This window comes from Canis aureus, chromosome 3 (genome assembly GCF_053574225.1).
Source record: "Canis aureus isolate CA01 chromosome 3, VMU_Caureus_v.1.0, whole genome shotgun sequence".
Classification (NCBI taxonomy): Eukaryota; Metazoa; Chordata; class Mammalia; order Carnivora; family Canidae; genus Canis; species Canis aureus.
The window spans coordinates 45679722-45699510 of NC_135613.1; the positions used below are offsets into that span (position 1 = coordinate 45679722).

Below are 19789 nucleotides of genomic sequence, written 5' to 3' on the forward strand. Positions count from 1 at the left end.
ACATTTGTATTCCCCTTATCAGTAAATGGCAAATACATCTTCGTATTATTTAGGTGATAGTCACTGGAGTCCTCCCAGATTCCTCCCTACCATGTCTTAAACAACATTAATCAGCAAAACCTATCGGATTTGACCTCTTATCACTACCCACTTTGGAATGCTGGGTCAAGCCATATCATCTTTCCTCTGGTTAGTATAAGAACTTCCTAACTGGTGATCTAGCTTCCATTTTTGCCCTCCTACAGTTGCTCACAAGTAGCCAGAGTAATCCTTTTCACATGCACCTTGATCATGTCACTCTTCTGCTCAAAACCTGTCATTTCACTCACAGATCAAAGTCAGAATCCTTCAATGGCTCTATGTGACCTTATAGTGTCTTCTAAATCTCTCCCTCCTCCAGACTCTCTGATCTCATCTTCAATCTCTTTCTGCCTCACCTATACCAATCATCACTGATCTCCTTGTTGTTCTTTGAACAGGACAAGCAAGATTCTGCTTCAGAGTCTTTGCATACCTCTAGAATGCTTTTTCTCCAGAGAGGAGAAAAGTCACCTTCTTAGGCTTTCCTCATCTTCATCTTCCTTAAAAAAAAAAAAAAAAAAAAAAAAAATCCCACTCCTACCTCTAGCACTTCCTAACAACCCATTTTGCTTTATTTTTCTTCTAAACATTTATCACCATAGGGCATATTATATATTTATTTGCTTCTACCAGAATGTGTGCTCCATGAAGGTTGGGACTTTATCTGCTTTGTCCATTGTTGTAGCCGCAATGTCTATAGTAGCAGTGCTTGGAACATAGTGGATGTTAAATAAATATTTGTTGAATGAGTGGCTAAGTAAATGGAAAACACTATTCACCATTATCACTATAAATTGGCAGTGTTTACTGAAAATCTATTAAATATAACTAGTGTGGGATGCCTGGATGGCTCAGCGGGGTTCTGGAATTGAGTCCCACATTGAGCTCCCTGCAGGGAGCCTGCTTCTGCCTCTGCCTATGTTTCTGCCTCTCTCTCTGTGTCTCTCATGAATAAATAAAATCTTAAAAAAAAATAAATATAACTAGTGTGAGGTGCATGGGTAACTTCAGAGGCATATAAATCATGCTGACTCCCTTCAGCAAACATCCGTTATGTATTATAAGCACACCAAAACCAGAAATAGAAATAAGAAATTTGAAAACTTTGTAATATACAGTTTTATATAAAAATAGTCCAAAAGTTATAGTCATTCATTCATTATTACTGGTTCTTCATCTAAAAGGGTTTGTGATCTAGGTGCTACTATGAAGGTAGACTTTAAAAGCACAATTAAATTACCTAATAACTATGGTTAATGTTGATTTAAGAATATATTTCCATTTTGACTGTGGTCTCAATGAATGTGGTAAAAGAATAAGCCACAAATCAATTAAGGACATGCATGTGGTTTTCTCTAACTGGAAAATTCTCAGAGATGCCCTACTTGCTACTTACCCATATTTGCCATTCTCTTATTTTCACATTTGAATTCTTATTGAGCATGAGGTTAGCATAACTTAAAACACATTCTTTGTAATTTGTTTACATTCTGTCTTATTTCAAAAGAAATATAAGGGAACTATGTAAACACCTGAATTTAATGGAATGATTTGATTCCAGATATATGTGATATAAAAGAAATTTTGCTTGTTGAAATATAACAATTTTTAAGGTTTCTCTCTCTTTTTTTTAAGGATTTTATTTATTTACTCATGAGACACAGAGTGAGAGGCAGAGACATAGGTAGAGGGAGAAGCAGGCTCCCCATGAGGAGTCTGATGTGGGACTCGATGTCAGGACTCTGGGATCACGCACTGAGCTGAAGGTAGATGCTCAACCACTGAACCACCCAGATGTTCCTTTTAAGGTTTAAGTTGTAATCTTTAGAATGTGTAAAAGTCATCATAAATACCTTTTAATTCATAATAATAATTGTGTGTTTTAATAAGCCCTTTTTTGCCTATGAAGCCACCTGTTCCATGCTTCCTAATCTCATTTATTCACTTATCTTAATTACTCATGATCACAATGATGCTATTCTTTCTGTTGTACAGATGAGTAAACTGAAGTACATAGAGGTTAAGTAACTGGCTCCAACTCCCACATTTCATCAAGGGGCAGAGCTGGAATTTGAATCCAGGTTTTTTCTAAAATTTCAGCTTTTCATCAGTATGACATGTCCTTATCCTCTCATGGTGTTCATAGTGATCTGCCTGGTGCTGAGAGGAAAGAGGCAGCACTGGAAAATATGCACTGAAGGTTAAAAACCTGAGCTGAACTAAAGTAATTGCTACCACCTGCATGCCATGTAGACCTCTCACCCTTACCCATGTATCTCTGTCAGCCTTTGAGAGATTCCTTGGTTGCCTGGTGAGATTACCTGCTCTGGTCGTGGCAATAAGTTTAAAATACAGATATTTAATTTCTGTAGTATTTTGATTTTAAAAATGCATTTATTGCTTGGTAGAATGAGGCTGGTTCCTTTTTTCCTCCCTGGAGTTCTTTGTCTCAGGAAGCATGCCACTCTGGATTCTAATAGATTGTAATGGCTGGCAAGTTATAATCCTAGCTGGGGTATTGTGAGGCTGGAGAAATTTGGGGAGTTGCTGAAGAGATGCATAGTAGTAACAGGACCTGAAGTACAGCTGTAGAGATGAAATGATCATGATCTTTAAACTCTTCCTTTCCCACCAATTCTATCAAGTCATTCCCCCCAGGACAGGAAAAAATTGATGGTATTAGATAAAGAAACCAAGCGGTGCTTGTCTCAGTAGCACAAATACTATAAATGGAACAGTGCAGAAAATGACCCCTAGTCAAAGATGACACCCAAATTTGTGAAGCATTTCTGTTTGTTAAATATAAGATTGTAAGGTATTTGTTTTTTCACCTTTGTTCAAATTCTGAGCTTATTTCTCTCCAAATTAGCAGATCTATATTATTAGTTTCCACAATGTACTACAATTAATGTAGAAATTTACAAGTAATATACCAAACAGATAACATAGAGATAAGGCCTAGACCATGTCCACAGCTATAGGAACAAAAGATAAAATAAAAAAATAATAGTTAAATGTTGCCACCTTCTTTGGTTGGTTCTTAAATGATAGAGAAAAAATTGTTAAAAATGGCAAAGAGAGGACATCAGAAAGGCAGCATGCTGTTGACAACAATGGAGAAACTGGCAAGAAGCGCCCGATGCCCCCGATGCGCATGGGAAGACAATTCAGTTGTAAATATGCTATAGTTTTGGTCTCCGGCAGATATCCAAATGCAGCTCCCAGTGAGAATTCAGATAGTCAGTAGCTGTACGTGTGGAATAGTGATTGAAGCCAGGAATGTGAGTAAGCTGAGGGAAAAGGCAAGCACCAAGAGCTGACCATCACTGTGGTGGGGTTAGAGGAGTTAGGGAGGGCAATCCAAGTGGAGGGCAGGAGGAGAAAAGGTGTCACTAAGCAGGTGTGAGAAAAAGATGTCTTCCCACTCAGAAGACAGGGTCTGGGTAGCAAAGGAAGTAAGACTTGTAAGTTATTAGGAGGAACAGATGCTACAAAGAGGATTCAGAGGACTTCACCTTGGAAAGGATGTCATTTTAGAAGAGTAGATTCATGGGAAAAGTAAAGACAGAAATCACAACAAAAAGCTTAAAGAACAAGTGGAAATGGTAATTTGGATGTAGTTACCAAGGATGTAGAAAATCTGACTGAGAACCTTAAGAAAAGGAAATAAAAAGAGTTGGTAGTTCAAAGGGATCAAGAAATGTAAGCTTAGTGAAGTCTAGTGAAAACCACTTTCATGTTATGAATAGATCAGAGTAGAGATAATGGGGTGTAAGAGTCTGAGGTGGCTCAGTATTTATCTCTGAAGAGTTCTAAACCAACTAAGAGAAATCAAAAAGCCAACAGGTGAAAATAGAAATATAAAATAGCAGGATGCCTGGGTGGCTTAGTGGTTGAGCATCTCCCTTCGGCTCAGGATGTGATCCTGGAGTCCCGGGATTGAATCCCGCCATTAGGCTCCCTGCATGAAGCCTGCTTCTCTTCCCCCTGCCTGTGACTCTGCCTCTCTGCCTCTCTCTGTGTCTCTCAAGAATAAATAAATATTTTTAAAAATATATAAAATAGCTATGTTTAAATATTTTAAAATCCTTATTTAAATAATTAAACATTTAAAATATTTTATAATATTACTGATGAAGCTTGTTAATGGAGAGCATGGCTTTGTTATGTGGCAAGAGTAAACATTTTAATACTGCTCTTCCCAGAATAAACAGATTTACTGCCCTTGCCCTCAATCACATCCAGTATAGACAGCTGCACATCCCCACCTAGGGGACAACTCCTTAAATCTTATATCTTATTGGAGAAGACCAAACAATATCATTTCTCTGGTCTTCTGACTCCCCAAGGGAAAGTGGGAGAGAGAAAGGGACAGAGGTGCACAGTCCAGTTCTTAGTAAGTAGAATCACTCCCACCTTCAAGAGACTTGAAGAAGGGCGGGGAAGACAGAATGGGAGAGGTTTTTGTTTTTTGGGGTTTTTTTTTTAAGATTTTATTTATTTATTCATGAGAGACAGAGAGAGAGAGAGAGAGAGAGAGAGAGAGGCAGAGACACAGGCAGAGGGAGAAGCAGGCTCCATGCAAGAGAGCCAGACGTGGGACTCGATCTCGGGACTCCAGGATCCCGCAGTGGGCTGAAGGCAGCGCTAAACCGCTAAGCCACCCAGGCTGCCCAGAATGGGGGAGTTTTGAGGACAGTTTCTCCTCACAGAAATCAGAAAAGGGGGGGGGACATTTCCCAGTATTCCTCCTCACCACTACCTCCAATCTCCCCCCAAAATATTGTGGAGTAGAATTGTTTAAGATTGATTAATTAATTGATTAAGTAATCTCTCCACCCAACATGGGACTCCAACTCAGGAACCCCAGATCAAGAGTCACATGCTCTACCGACTGAGCCAGCTAGGCACCCCAGAAATTTTTGCCAAACATAATAGAGAGGCTCAAACTTGCTGACCAAAGCCAGTGGAAATTGGAAATTCATAAGATTTAAAATTTTAGCCTTAAAAAATAACATTTGAAATTCCACAAAGTTAAATTGGCTGATTAGCAATCCTCACTCATTCAACTATAAAAACTTAGATAAACATAATTTGAAGTGATGATTTAATAGCTCTATCTGCACTCCAAAGTGTGCCTCTCCCCTCTATCTTCTCCAGCTTCTTTGGCAGTAAATTATTTCCATTCCCCTTACCTAATCGGCCACCAGATCCAGTGAGTTCTGTTTTCAAAGTCCACAGGAAGTCTTAATGATTTTGTCTGCTTTACTTTACTTCTTGCACGTTCATGCTCCAGAGTATGAACTTGCTGAAGTTTCGTGAAAGTGGCTCACCATTTGTTTTAGAACATGCTGGGTGGGTTTTTTGTTGTTGTTGTTAGTTTTGTTTTTGTTTTTTTTTTTTTTTTTTCTGGAAGGTTGGTCTTTCTCTTCGCATCCAGATCTCTCATTCTATCCTGATGGTTCATGCCATCCTTACCCCTCACTATATCTGGTAGAAATATCTGACTCAAAGCTCTTGTACCAAGCTGCTATGCAATGCTCTTTCCCAGAAGGTATTCATTTATTTCAAGCTCTGTCTAGAGCTGACTTATCCAGTAGGCATAGTGGGCACAGTGCCCAGGGCCCATGATACTTTCAGGAGTCCATGAAAATGTTTAATTTCATTTTAAATCAAAAGAAAAAATAAACTATTAGATAGACTACTATTCAGCCAGAAAGAAAGAAAGAAAGAAAGAAGAAAGAAAGAAAGAAAGAAAGAAAGAAAGAAAGAAAGAAAGAAAGAAATCTTGCCATTCGTAATGACATGGATGGAACCAGAGGATATTATGCTAAGTGAAATAAGTCAGTCAGAGAAAGACAATTATATGATCTCACTCATATGTGGAATTTAAGAAATAAAACAGAGGATCATAGGGAAAGAAAGGAAAAAATAAAACAGGACTAAATCAGAGAGAGAGGGAGACAAACCCTAAGAGGTACTTAATCGTAGGAAACAAACTAAGGGTTGCTGGAGGGGAGGTGGGTAGGGGAGCTGGGAGAAAAAATTTTAAAAAATGTCTGCATTTCTGTTCTTAAAAAATTAAGTAAATAAATAAGTAAATAAAAATAGAAAAAGAAAATGAAGTATTCTAAAAGTTAAAAGGCAGAAAGGAAACTGCATTTAAAGAAAGTGTACAAAGGAGGGAGCTACAGATAGAATTTTAACTACAGGAATGCAATTGTTTTTGTATTTGAGATTTCTGATATATACTAATATAAATGATCATATTTATTAAAAAATTGTATTATACATAAAAAATAAACCATTAGGCCAAAAAATGTTTTAATATGTAATAATATATTTACTCTTATATCAACAGTTGTAAAACATAATCTATATGAATATGTATGTATCTATATAAACATATACACACCCACACACATAGATACTATTTTTCTCTTGACAGAAGAATAAGTCCATGAAGGGAAAGGGGCTTAAGGCCCATGAAAGTCATAATCTGGCCCTGAAGAGTCTTGAATTTATTTTAAAAAAATTTTCAAATGACCAATTTTGTATTCAAAAGCAGGCTAAAAAAGTAGCATCAAAAAATTGAGGAAGAACCAATTCAAACCAAACATAACTAGTCATCATAATCTTTTTTTTTTTTAAGTTTAGAGAAAGAAGAAGAGCAACAATATCTTTCTTCAAGTTATATTAACATCTCCACTGATTCATTGCAAGGTGGCAAGAAATATTTGGTTTGGGTTCAAGCTGCAAATGCATTGGGCATGGAGAAGTCAAAACAACTGCAAATTAATCTGGATGATATAGGTAAAGGATGAGAAATAGTATCTTTACAACTAAACAGCTAATTTATGCTGACCTAGTCAAATGAAGATCTGAGTTCCCCTGAAGTTCCTGTAGGTCATGATACAGAAAACAAGAGTTACCTATAATTGACCAGCCTGAGACAACTCAAAGATAAGTACTGCTACCACTTTTTTGCATATCCTTCCAGTCTTATTTCTACATGGGTGCATCTGGTTTTATACATATTTTTTGAGACCTTCTTATGTTCAAGCATAAGGAGAATAAGATAAGCAAGGTATCTGGTGCCCTAAATATCTTTCAAATTACCAGGGAAAATGGAATTAAAGAAAGATTATAATAAGCTGTGATGAGTCTTACATTGCGAGAAGTAGAGCATACTAAAGAATTCTACATATATACTATTTTGGAAGTTATGGGTTTTTTTTTTTAATTTAACAAAAAAACATAAAAAATGCTGAATTATGTAGACATCTCTATTTTTACCAGCCAGGTTTCACAAATGTTAACATTTTTTGCTTCAGAAATTTTAGAACTTGCCTTCTAAAACATATAATATAGAATAAATATTACTATTGATTTAATCTACAATATTATTTTTAATGAATATCTTTAATTAGTCCCTTATTGTTGTGGATTTAGGCTGTTTTCAAATTTTTACCAACATAAACTACACTGCCATAAACAACCTTTTGGATAAATTTTTTCATAGTAGTTGTCTTCTTTTTCCTTTTTTTTTTTTTAAGATTTTATTTATTTATTTGAGAGAGAGTATGTGCAGGAGTATGGGGTAGGGAGGAGCAGAGGGAGCTGAAGAAGCAGACTCCCCACTGAGCAGGGAGCCCAATGCAGCTCAATCCCAGGACTCTGAAATCATGACCTGAGCCAAAGGCAAATGCTCAACCAACTGAGCCACCCAGGTGCCCCTTAAGATAAGATAAAATTTTCCTTAAGATAAATTCCAAAAGGTAATTGCCCCTGAGCCTTTGACAGCAGCTACATCTCAGTCCTAAAGCCAAAGTTTATCCAAAGAGCACCAAGTGAATTATCCTCTATTTGGATATCCTAGTGACAATTATTTCTGTTTTTATTATTAAGGATGATTTCAGTAAGCTCACAGTTATGGAGCACTTTCTTCAGTGCTAACTGCTTTTACATGACCACGACAAACCTACTTTGTAGAAGAGATTATAATTTCTACTTAAAGGAGCCAAAACTAGGTGGCATTAAAAATTTTGAGATTGGGGAGCTAGGGAGCTCTAATTCCAATATCAACTTTTATCTTCCGTCTTTATTTAAAAGTATATTGCTATGTGTCTGATAACTTCCCTGCTGATTAATGATGTAGGGACTTCAACAGAAGGTGATGTGACACCTTCTCTTGAAGTTGAATATGGATTTCCTTTGGGGACAACTGGGGTCTTTTATTGAAACTAATATCTCAGTTCTCAACTTTTGTTTCAGCTAAACTCAACTATTCCAACTAACTGGATTGGTCCAAAAAGTCTGTCCTTATGCTCTGAATACGTGATTTGAAAACAAACACTGCTGACTCTGGTGATGCATTTCACTGTGTTATATATTTTTGGAGTTATAGTTCTCTTGACCATGTTACATGTGTTTTTGTAAATTTACAGTTTGAGGTAGGATGTCATAAAATGTCTTTTCTTAAAACAGTTTTCTCTCAGTGGATTAATGATGTTTAAAGTCTACCTGTATCATTTGGCAATATCATTTTTATTTTTTTTATTTTTATTTTTTTCATTTTTAGAACTAAATTATTAGTAGTATTACTGCTATTGTTATCTTTGTGATCTTATGATCTTACTATCATCACCATTTATCAAATGCCTACAGTGTTCCAGACAATTAACATGCAAATCACACTTAATTCTGGAAACAATCATACATGGTACTACTATGCCCATTTTACAGATAAAGAAGAAAGAGAAAATAATTTGCTCAAGGTCACACAGCTAGTAAGGAGGAGAGCTAGATTTTATTCCAGGCCTGCTAACTTGCAAAGGTTAATCACCATCCCACCTCCCACAAAGGGAAAAATCTCCTCTGGCCATCACCAGCAGATCTGACTTCTCACACTGTGAACCACAGAACCTCTTGTTTGGAGTTGTTATTTCATGTCCTTTTTTTTTCTTTTCCTTTTTCTCTTCTTTTCTTTTCCTTCATTTCTTTCTTTCTCTCTCTCTCTTTTTTAAAAATATTTTATTTATTTATTTATTTATTTATTTATTTATTTATTTATTTATTTATGAGAGAGAGAGAGAGAGAGAAAGCATGAGCAGGGCGGCAGGGAAGGGCAGACGGAGAAGCAGACTCCCCGCTGAGCAGGGAGGGGGGGGGGGGATGGAGGGCTTGATCCCAGGACTCTGGGATCATGACCTAAGCCAAAGGCAGACACTTAACGGAATGAGCCATCCAGGCACCCATTTTCTTTTCTTTTCTTTCTTTTCTTCTTTTCTTTTCCTTTCTTTTTTAAATCTCAAAACAGATTCTTAGAAACTCAGGTAGAAAAACACAGGTTGACTATGTAGGAGGCTCCACCCAATAAAGCACCAGATAATTAACGGATGAGTTACACTCATTTATGACACTTTAAGAATGAGATATTGCAAGTTAGATAAATGAACTGTTCTATGAAACTGAGGACAGAGGACCCTCCTGAGAACAACTACAGGATTGGGCTTTAATTAAGTTAGGGAGGTTATGCTGAAAGGCAAGCCTGAGTTAATAGTGCAGTAATACTGTGCCCAAGTGGCTGTGAGATGGATGCTTCGGCTTCTCCTGTGAAGAAATAAATGCCAGTGCAGAAAGTGCAGTGCCTTCCAGCTGCATTTTGAATGTTAATTCTCACATAGGGAAAAATATGTTGTTGGAAAGATACCAAATGACAACAGATCTGGTTCTTCATTTCAATACAAGTGAAAACTAAACACATGGCCTCCATGACGATATGACAGCTTTTTAAAAACCTAAGATATGATGGGAACATTTGAAACCTAAGCAATGAGAGCAAACATTTAACATTTGAGTCATTTAACAAAGTACATAGTCAGGTATTTATTATATAACATGTTTATTTGAAATCATATGAGGTCATACAAACGTAAAGGCTTAGCTCTCTGCTGCATTGACCTGCCCTGTGCTAAGACTCTATCTTAAATCTGACTTACTGTTCCATCTACATTTCTCATAGGCCTAAACAGACTTTTGTTTCTGTTCCAGAATATTTCTTTCTCAGGAACGCTTGTGCTACTCTACCAATGGCAGGCTGGACTCTGAGATGAGAGTGAAGAGTGGGTGGGTAATTTAGCCTGAGGGTGCTTAAATGGTCCCAAGTGGTCTCAGAGCCCTGGGAAACACTTCTCTGACTATAGAAATCTGCAATATTGATCCTTATTACAAGAAGCTTACACTAGCAAAGGAAATCAACTGTGACATCCAGATGATAAAAGTTCAGTAAGCTCTTTGATTAAACTGATTTTGCTACTACTTCTTCTGATGTTAGCTTTAGCCCAATGATACTATTATAGGACTGTACTACTAAATAGCAAGTCTTTAATTTTTGTATTTCTCTATAAATCATATACCTGGGCATATAATTTAGATAATAAATCATTAATAATAAAATAATCATATTCCTAAAGAATACTTAGCCACCTAGAATAAATGAAAAGGAAACTAATTCATAGAGAATATTAAGCTATAATAATAGTCCTTAAAAACACATACATAGGCTCCTTAGTTCTTTGTTAAATAATATGTCTCACAAAGTCATAGACTTTCTTCTTTTAAGATTCTACTTATTTATTCATGAGAGACACAGAGAAAGAGAGGCAGAGACACAGGCAGAGAGAGAAGCAGGCTCCATGTAGGAAGCCTAATATAGGACTCGATCCTGGGACTCCAGGACCACACCCTGGGCCCAAGGCAGGTGCTTAACCGCTGAGCCACCCAGGCATCCCCAAAGTCATAGGCTTTCATTGTTCTGTCATGCACATAGGAGAAATGGGAAGTGCCAATGATTTTATTCTGTTCAGACAGAACAAACATACAAGAATTAATACAATTTAGAAATACAGGGATCCCAGTTACATCATTATTCCTAGTATAACAAAACCAATAGTAAGATAACCTATCAGAATTTCAGTTTCCTTTTGAAAATTATTATCACAGAGCATGGCAATAATTTGTAAAGTCTTAGAGTCTTGTGAGACTTGCTTACTTGCTTTGTTCAATCATACTTGCAAGTACAGATTTATTTTAATAGATAACAAAATAAGTTAGCAATAGATTTAATTATTCATATATTTCCCTATGATATAAGAGAATAAAAATATTATTGTGAAATGTCTCAATTTAATATTTTATCAAATCAGACTCCCTGAACTAAATTTAGAATGCAACACATCATTTTCCCCTAAACAAATGCAGGAAGAGACATTTCCTTTGTCTCTTTTTCACTCTCTTTTGTTAATTAGGCCAGGCTTTGGAATTTCATTAGCTAGGATTATAAGGGAAGAGGGGGTAGGGGAAAGGTAGACTCTAAGAATCTCATTTAAAAGAAATGGAAAATAGGTTGAATAGAATTTCACTTAGCAGCAGTTTTCTCCTATATAATAGCTTAAAAGGTAAGAAAAAATTCATTTTAATTGTTAATTGGATCATGAAATTGTTTTTTAGTATTTTGAGTTTTAACATGTCTATATATTGATGAAAATATATTGATTTCTCTCAAGGCAAGTTTTAAACTGCTGATTTTTAACTTATTTATTTTTCTAGTGATACCTTCTGCAGCTATCATCTCCAGGGCTGAGGATATAAATACTACAATTCCCAAGACCATAATCCACTGGAATAGTCAAACAACAATTGAAAACGTTTCCTGTGAAATGAGACATAAGACTACAACAAACCAAACGTGGAAGGTAAGCTAACTTTCACTATTCTTTAGCATGTAAGTGAATGGAATAAAAGCCAACCCACAGTGGATTCATGATGATCTATTTTACGTGTTTTTATCTATGTGTCTGATACTCAAACCACTCTAGCTTGTTGGGTTTATGTAATCTCTATGCCCAACGTTGGGGCTCCAACTCAAGGCCCCGAGATCAAGAGTTGTATGCTCTACCAACAACCAGCCAGGCACTCCTTATACCACTCTGTGTTTTGTTTTTTTTAAAGATTTTATTTGTTTGTTTATTTGAGAGAGTGAGAGTGAGTGCATACACGCATGCAACTGGGGGAGGGGCAGAAGGAGAGAGAATCTCAAGTAGCCTCTTGCCTTGAGTGCAAGCCAGACACAGGGCTCAATCCCACAACCCTGAGATCATAACCTAAGCCAAAGCAAAGAGTCAAGGCTTAACTGACTGAGTCACCCAGATGCCCTAAATGACTAGTTTTAATCATCATTATCATATGCGTCCCAAAAGAGAGATGTTTCCTGAAATGTCTTCTTACCTTTTGTAAGTTGCTAAGAAGACAAATGTCCAACTAAGAGGGACCCAACTATTTGGGTCCTTGTAATTCAGTACCTCCTAGGGTGAAATTTACATCAGTGATGATATATAAAATGTGAGGATTCTATGCTGAAATTTAAAGGCATCTAGGGTAATAACTTCAAAAAGAAGAACTTAAGTATTATGAGTCTCTTTTTAAATTAAAAATGCAACTCAAAATATAAGATTTGTTACTAATATAGACCTCAGTCTTATGAGGCTAAGGTAAAAAGTGAATGTCTAGACAAACTAACCATTTTTAAATATCAATGATAAGTTACTATCTGATATGGAGAGGCATAGGTAGAAGGTTCATTAATGAAATCACATCATGTCATAGCACCTGTGAACATTATAATAAAAACTAATTTGAATTATGGAAGGATACTAGTCTCACTGGAGAAAAAGTTCCAGTTTTTGGTGTATTTGAAAAGAAATGTCATTTTATTATTTTCAAGTACAATAAACTGCCATTTAGTCAAACTAATCAAGGAGTGGATTTTCTGGCTTTGCTTAATTAAGAGTTATGTATCGTGAATAACATTATCTGTTTTCAGAGAGTTAAATACAATGATATGTATTTAACATTAATCTTTGATGGTTAGTGTGACTCCAAAGCTTTCTACTCCTTCATCATCCTGAATATCAATTTTGCTGCAGAGCAATGTGTTAGTGTCAAGAAGATGAGGATAAAACTATACTGATTTTATGACATACTTTAAAAATGTATTCTAAAAATAAATTCCTGACATTAACTTGCTTATTTACCCCTGCTCATTTAAATCAGAAATGTGATATGAACTTTATGGTTTAGATTACATTTAGATGTGAGCCCATGTTCCACATCATTTGGCCAATTACCTGCTGGACTCACTGACTAAATAGTTATGGCATCTGTGTGGCCAGCAGCTCTATGCTTAAAGCCTGGGACAAGCAGGATACAAACAAAACACAACTCCACAGTCAACCCTCTCGCAAATGTGGAAATTAGGTAAATTGGATAATAACCCAAGTGAAATCTTTCAAGTCTTAGATATTGAGTCAATAGGCTTTTATTCTAATAGGACACCTGGGGCCTTTTGGTTAGGGTCATGATCATAGAATGATATTGATAATACAGAACTCCCTTATTGGCATCATTAGGAGGAGATTATAGGCTATGAGAATGTTTAGAAAATAGAAGGTAATTATACTATCAGTATCTCTGAATAGGTTTTCAGAAACCGTTTTCCGGTTGAAACTCTTGTTTTCTGCTCCCCCTGCTGGTGCTATTATGCCATTGTGAGATTTGGTAATTCAGAAGCAGGCAAATGAAGTTGCTGAAAGAGTATGTTATCTAACTTTCATAACAATCCTTTGGGATAGGTAAGTATCAGCTCTGTTACAGAAATGAGGACATAGAGCTCAAAAGACCTCAAGCTGGGTTTTTCAAACTTACACTGTTAGTAACTAAATGCCTTTCACAGACCCTATATCACTTTGGGCACCCAAAGAATATCTGAGAAATTAAAGAACAGGTTTCAATCTGAAATCTGTATCCTATCCTTTCCACCATGCTTCCTCTAAATACAGCCATTCACACAGAAAAGCATGAATTCCCATTTCTATCCAGATGACCCGAGTCCAGTTAGTAAGATTCAGAATGAAACTTCGATTTTTTTTTAACATTTGTTACCTTATCAGTTTCATCTGGACCATCCATAAAGTGTTGTCTTTGCCTCCTTGTAGGGAGACAGGAATATAGAGGCAAGAAGAGGAGAAGCTATAAAGAACTACAGATTTGATCTTTTACCTCCCCTCGGCCTCCATCAATATTTCTTGAGGGAGGTTCTTTACTTCAAAGAGACAGGCAGCTATGCAGCAAAGCCATGAGCTGAGAGCACAGGCTCTAGAATTTAAAGCCTGGTTCTGCCACTTTCTAGTAATGGGCAACTTCCTTATCTTCTCTGTATCTCAGTATTCCCATGCCTAAAGTAGGAATAAGACAACCACCTACCTCATGTGGTTGTGGGGATGATCAAACAATGTAAGAAGTTAGTGCAGAGCCTGAAATAGAGCTCAAGTTCAGCAATTACTGGCTGTTGTTATTCTTCGTTTTATTTTTTTTTAAGATTTTATTTATTTATTCATGAGAGACACACAGAGACAGGGAGAGGGGCAGTTCCATGCAAGGAGCCTGACATGGAACTCGATCCCAGGTCTCCAGGATCAGGCCCTGGGCTGAAGACGGCACTAAACTGCTGAGCCACCCGGGCTGCCCTTATTCTTCATTTTAACCTCCAGGAGAGCCATGCAATGAGTCTGGTAGAGCAGAGAAAACCCCCCTGAAAAATCAAAATTATTGAATTAGTGTTGCTTTTCATACCGCTTTAACTAAGCTATCTAGACTTTGAGGCAGTGAAGGGAACCAGCCAGTCCTGCAGGTAATCCTGAAGGCTGACACCATGGGGAAAATAGTTATCTACTTGTTGGTTATCTTCATGGGCTAGCTCCTTGGCACCTCAAACTAGTGTTAAAAATTGAGCTTCTTCACCACCAACAATCTTCACCAGCAATCCTTGCACATTTCTGCCTACCCCCTCTCAGGAGTATTACCACGTTGCTTATCTATTTACCTGTTTACACCTCTGTGTCTCTATCCTTTAACCATAAGCCCCTGGAAAACAGGGTGTTCTATAATCATTTTTTTTTTTGTATCTCTGTTGATTTTTACAATATGTGGCTCATGTGGATAACATCTGAAACCTTAGCCTTTAATAAGTGCCCAACAGTAGTGATGATAAAGCAGAGAAGTCTTTGCTGTAAATTTAAGAACGTGATTAATGGTGATTTATTTCTGTAATTAAGCTAGAGCACTGGCAACCTTTTTTTTTTTTTTTTTTGTGACATAACCTCAAGATTTTATTGTCTTCATAATAAAACAGTGTGAAACAGAACTGGATCACTTGGCCCTTCCTCCCAGTTCAAAATGCTTGCATCTCTTGATAGCCAGCTTTTTCTTAGATCTGCAGTTGGGCTCAAAATATTCAAGTCTCAGCACAATCTTCTTTGAAGTTTTAAGTCTTTTCCAAAAAAATTGGCTTCATCTACCCACTATAGCCACTCTACTTCCTGTCATAATGCCACTTTCCCTGGGCGTAAAGAGAATCCTTGCCCTTCTTGTACTGTGTCACTTTGTGGGGTTGGTGCTTGCGATACTTCTTACAGAAAATTCCGTGGGTTTTAGAAACATTCACCATGTTTGCAAGATATTATCAGCATGGAAAGTGGCAAACTTTTTATTCAAGGGCCAGAGAGTAAACATTTTAGACTTTGCAGGCCACAGGCCTCTGACCCAACTCCTCAACTTTACATTTGTAGTGTGAAAGGAGCCATAGACAATGTATAAATGAACGGGCATGGTAAAATTTGAATTTTGGAAACTTAAATTTGAATTTCACATAATTTCCATGCATCACAAAGTATTCTTTTGACTCTCATACAATAATTTAAAAATGTAAAAATGATTCTTAGTTCATGGAGTACATAAAACCAAGCATTTATTCTTTTCCAGGTAAAGGTACACAGTATAGAGTGAATAGTACAGTACACAGTACACAGTACACAGATAGCAAAGGGTCAAACCCTTGACCTTTGCATTTCAAAAGTGTAAATGCTGGTATAAGATAGAAGACTTGGAAGAATTGTGATTAGTCAGGACTGAGTTTCTCAATCATCACCCCACTTGTCCTCCACCAAACACTAGGTAAAGATTAACTGGGAAGAGAGAGGGGTAAGTAGGAGGGTGAAGAGAGTTAGGAAGAGGAACCGATTGTATACATAAACCACATCTTCTTTATCCATTCATCTTTCGATGGACGCCAAGGCTCCTTCCACAGTTTTATGCTGAGTGAAATAAGTCAATCGGAGAAGGACAAACATTATATGTTCTCATTCATTTGGGGAATATAGATAATAGTGAAAGGGAATAGAAGGGAAGGGAGAAGAAATGGGTGGAAATATCAGAAAGGGAGACAGAACATAGACTCCTAACTCTGGGAAATGAACTAGGGGTGGTGGAAGGGAGGAGGGCGGAGGGTGGGGGTGAATGGGTGACGGGCACTGAGGGGGGCACTTGACGGAATGAGCACTGGGTGTTATTCTGTATGCTGGCAAATTGAACACCAATAAAAAATAAATTTATTATTTAAAACATAAATAAATAAATAAATAAATAAATAAATAAATAAATAAATAAATAAATAAAAGCAAAAAGCAAAAAAAAAAAAAAAAAAAAAAAGGAAGAGGAACCAAAAGAGTTTAGACAGTGGTAGGTCCCTGAGAAGGGCCCCTGCACCCCGGGTCTTGCCCCAGGTAGGGAGTTGGAGGAAGTGGGGATTAGAGAACTGCCTGACTAGGCTGGTTCCACCCAAGGAGGGAGGTTCCTTCCCTCCACCCAAGGATGCTCCTGGAAACTTAATGTTACTCTAAAAGAAGAGGAAACTCAGATTGATGGAGATTAAGTTCCCATGCCTCACCTCCTTTCAGAATTGAGGCTTTATTTTTTTTTAAGATTTTATTTATTTATTCATGAGAGACACAGAGAGAGGCAGAGACATAGGCAGAGGGAGAAGCAGGCTCCCCACGGGGAGCCGGATACAGGACTCCATCCCAGGACCCTGGGATCACGACCCGAGCCAAAGGCAGTTGCTCAACCACTAAGCCACCCAGGTGCTCCTTAATTGAGGCTTTAAATAGAAATTAACTACTATATTGGGATCCCTGGGTGGTGCAGCAGTTTGGCGCCTGCCTTTGGCCCAGGGCGCGATCCTGGAGACCCAGGATCGAGTCCCACGTCCGGCTCCCGGTGCATGGAGCCTGCTTCTCCCTCTGCCTGTGTCTCTGCCTCTCTCTCTCTCTGTGACTATCATAAATAAATACATTAAAAAAATAAAATTATAAAACATTAAAAAAAAGAAATTAACTACTATAAAAAAAAAGTCATATTTCTTGTACCTGAGATCATTCCCTTCACATAGGTACTCAATTACCTCTCAATGTTTGTTTTAGCCTCTGAAAATACCTTGAGGTATCATCTTATATGCTAACAAGACCCTAAGCAGTCACCTGGCTTGCCTCATGGTAGAGACAAGTCTGATAACAATTCTGTAAAATTCTTCCATTTTAGAATTCTAGCTGTGCTTGAGTGTATTCCTCTTCTTCAAAGGGACTTATCTAAAAAAAAAAAAAAACAACAAAAAAAAAACAAAGCGACTTATCTTTAAATGTAATGGCAAGAGAAATACTAGAGAATAACAAATGCCTTCCAAGAGAAGCAAATAGAAGCTGAGTGCATTTGAAAGTCAAATTTTGACTACAAGTAAAATCTTTCCTGGATCCCAGGAGACCCCAGATGCCTGTCGGTCATATTTACATGGCAGAAAATACCAAGGGCCAAGGGTGGAGACACAGATTATGGAAACTCTGAATGATACTTTAGATGGCTCATGACATCCCCCAAGCACATATTTTCATGGATCTTACATTTTCAATACATTGAACATTTTAAAGATTTATGTTAAGATTGGGTTTTCACAAAAGAATCCCTCAGTGGCCTTTATACTTTGCTTTCTCTCTTTTTTTAACCTTGACAGTTTTAACTTTCTTTTTTCCTAAGTGTCTGGTAACTGTTTCCTCCTGGTTGTTGCCCAAGTGCATTTCAAGGCATGTTTTATAGTTATTTTCAATCATACTTCACTTTTTTTTCAGTCAATCCACTTATCACAACATACTGAAGGTATGTAATTGCCTTGGTTTCTCTCTCCCATTTAACCAGCTTATTAGAGGGTCATTTTTCATTGTTTTATAGCAAGTCATAGTGCCCCAGAAAATGATTTGTATGTTTAGACATCAGCTGTGTGCATGCTTATCTTCCATTGGGTTTTCATGGCTCTACATTCTTAAATGTTCTATTTTCTCTCTCATACAAACCTATATATAATAATAGGCTATGTAGAATTGGTGAAAGTCTGCAATAAGGATCAATTTAACAGCTTAATTTATGAATAATTTTTCCAGAAGTCATCATTAGCAAGTGAAATTATTTCATCATTCATGAAGAATTATTGATCTAAATATCCAACTGCAGAGAGAGCAAGAGAGAGATTGAGGAGGTGCAGTGGAAGAAAGTCTGGATTAAAACAATTGCTCTCAGGTCCCCCTTTTCTTCCATCCCATTAAAATCAGCTACTCTAACATTAAGAATATATTACATTTTGGACCTTGAGATATAAAACACTGAGAGTACTGTCAAACACAAAGCGATGTGTATTTCACTTTTAATGTTAAATAACATGTATTTGATTATTTATGGTCATGTTTTATATAAAGTACCCTATTCTTTTTTGTTTTCCCAGGGTCTAGAGGAGCACCTGGAACATAATAGGCATATGCCTAATGTGCCTAAATAGAATAATTGTTTTCAAAGCACACTGTATTGTTTCATCATTGTTATTCATTCATTTTAGGTTAAAGAATTTGACACCAATTTTCCATATGAGCAACAGTCAGAATTCTACTTGGAGCCAAACACTAAGTATATATTTCAAGTGAGATGCCAAGAAACAGGTAAAAGGTACTGGCAGCCCTGGAGTTCACCATTTTTTCATAAAACAGCTGAAACAGGTGAGTATATTTATATATTTAATCTCTGAGGCTTTTCTTTTGACCTGTGTCTCTTCTATATATATATATATTTGTTTCTTGTATCAAAATTGACAAAACTATCATAGAGCAGGTGGTTACATTTAAATTGTCATTTTGCTTAGATTTTGTTAAGGCTGACTACAATTTATGTAATGGTTCTCAAACATTTTTGGGCATAAAAGCCAATTAAAACCACCTGGTATGCATGTTCATTGTCTCTGCTCCCAGAAGGTCTGTGTCCATGGGTCTAAGGTAGTGGGAGTGGGAGGTGCTCAAGAGTAAGCCTTTCTTACAACCATCTGGACTGATGGTGAGGCATATAATTATCTAAGACCTGGTTTTGAAACACATTATTAAGAGTTATGTTAAGCTCTTTAGGCCATTTTGATAAAATATATTCTTCTAAGACAGCTACAAATCAAATCATATCAATAAATATTGATTACCTACTGTATGCAATCAGAAAGCTAAAACACTTAAACATGGGATTATTTAATTCTCTTCTCAGCAAAATCTAGTTGACCTATTGTTTATCTTTAGATATTTCCCTGCTCTTAAGATTATTAGTTTAATTTTCCATCCATTTACACATGCCATTCAATAAAATCTTGGCTAAATAGACTTCAACAGTAAGCAAATAAAGTGAATCTATTGTAAATAGCATACTTCATAATAAGCTCCCATTAACCTCCTGATGT

General features: G+C 36.8%; 1 protein-coding gene and 2 long non-coding RNA genes across 6 annotated transcripts in view; 1 reads left to right on the forward strand and 2 right to left on the reverse strand.

Moving 5' to 3' along the window:
* The window catches only part of LOC144310768 (uncharacterized), a 130048-nt gene that overhangs the window by 48668 nt on the left and 61591 nt on the right, over nucleotides 1-19789 (reverse strand). The gene's annotated exons all lie outside the window — the stretch shown is intronic.
* Nucleotides 1-19789, forward strand: part of IL23R (interleukin 23 receptor) — a 65627-nt gene that overhangs the window by 19619 nt on the left and 26219 nt on the right. The window contains exons 5-7 of the mRNA XM_077892248.1: nucleotides 6734-6894; nucleotides 11692-11837; nucleotides 18914-19070. Of these exons, the coding sequence (XP_077748374.1) occupies nucleotides 6734-6894; nucleotides 11692-11837; nucleotides 18914-19070 (464 nt within the window). The remainder of the gene's footprint in view (nucleotides 1-6733; nucleotides 6895-11691; nucleotides 11838-18913; nucleotides 19071-19789) is intronic.
* LOC144310769 (uncharacterized) overlaps nucleotides 1-19789 on the reverse strand; it is a 38285-nt gene that overhangs the window by 3491 nt on the left and 15005 nt on the right. The gene's annotated exons all lie outside the window — the stretch shown is intronic.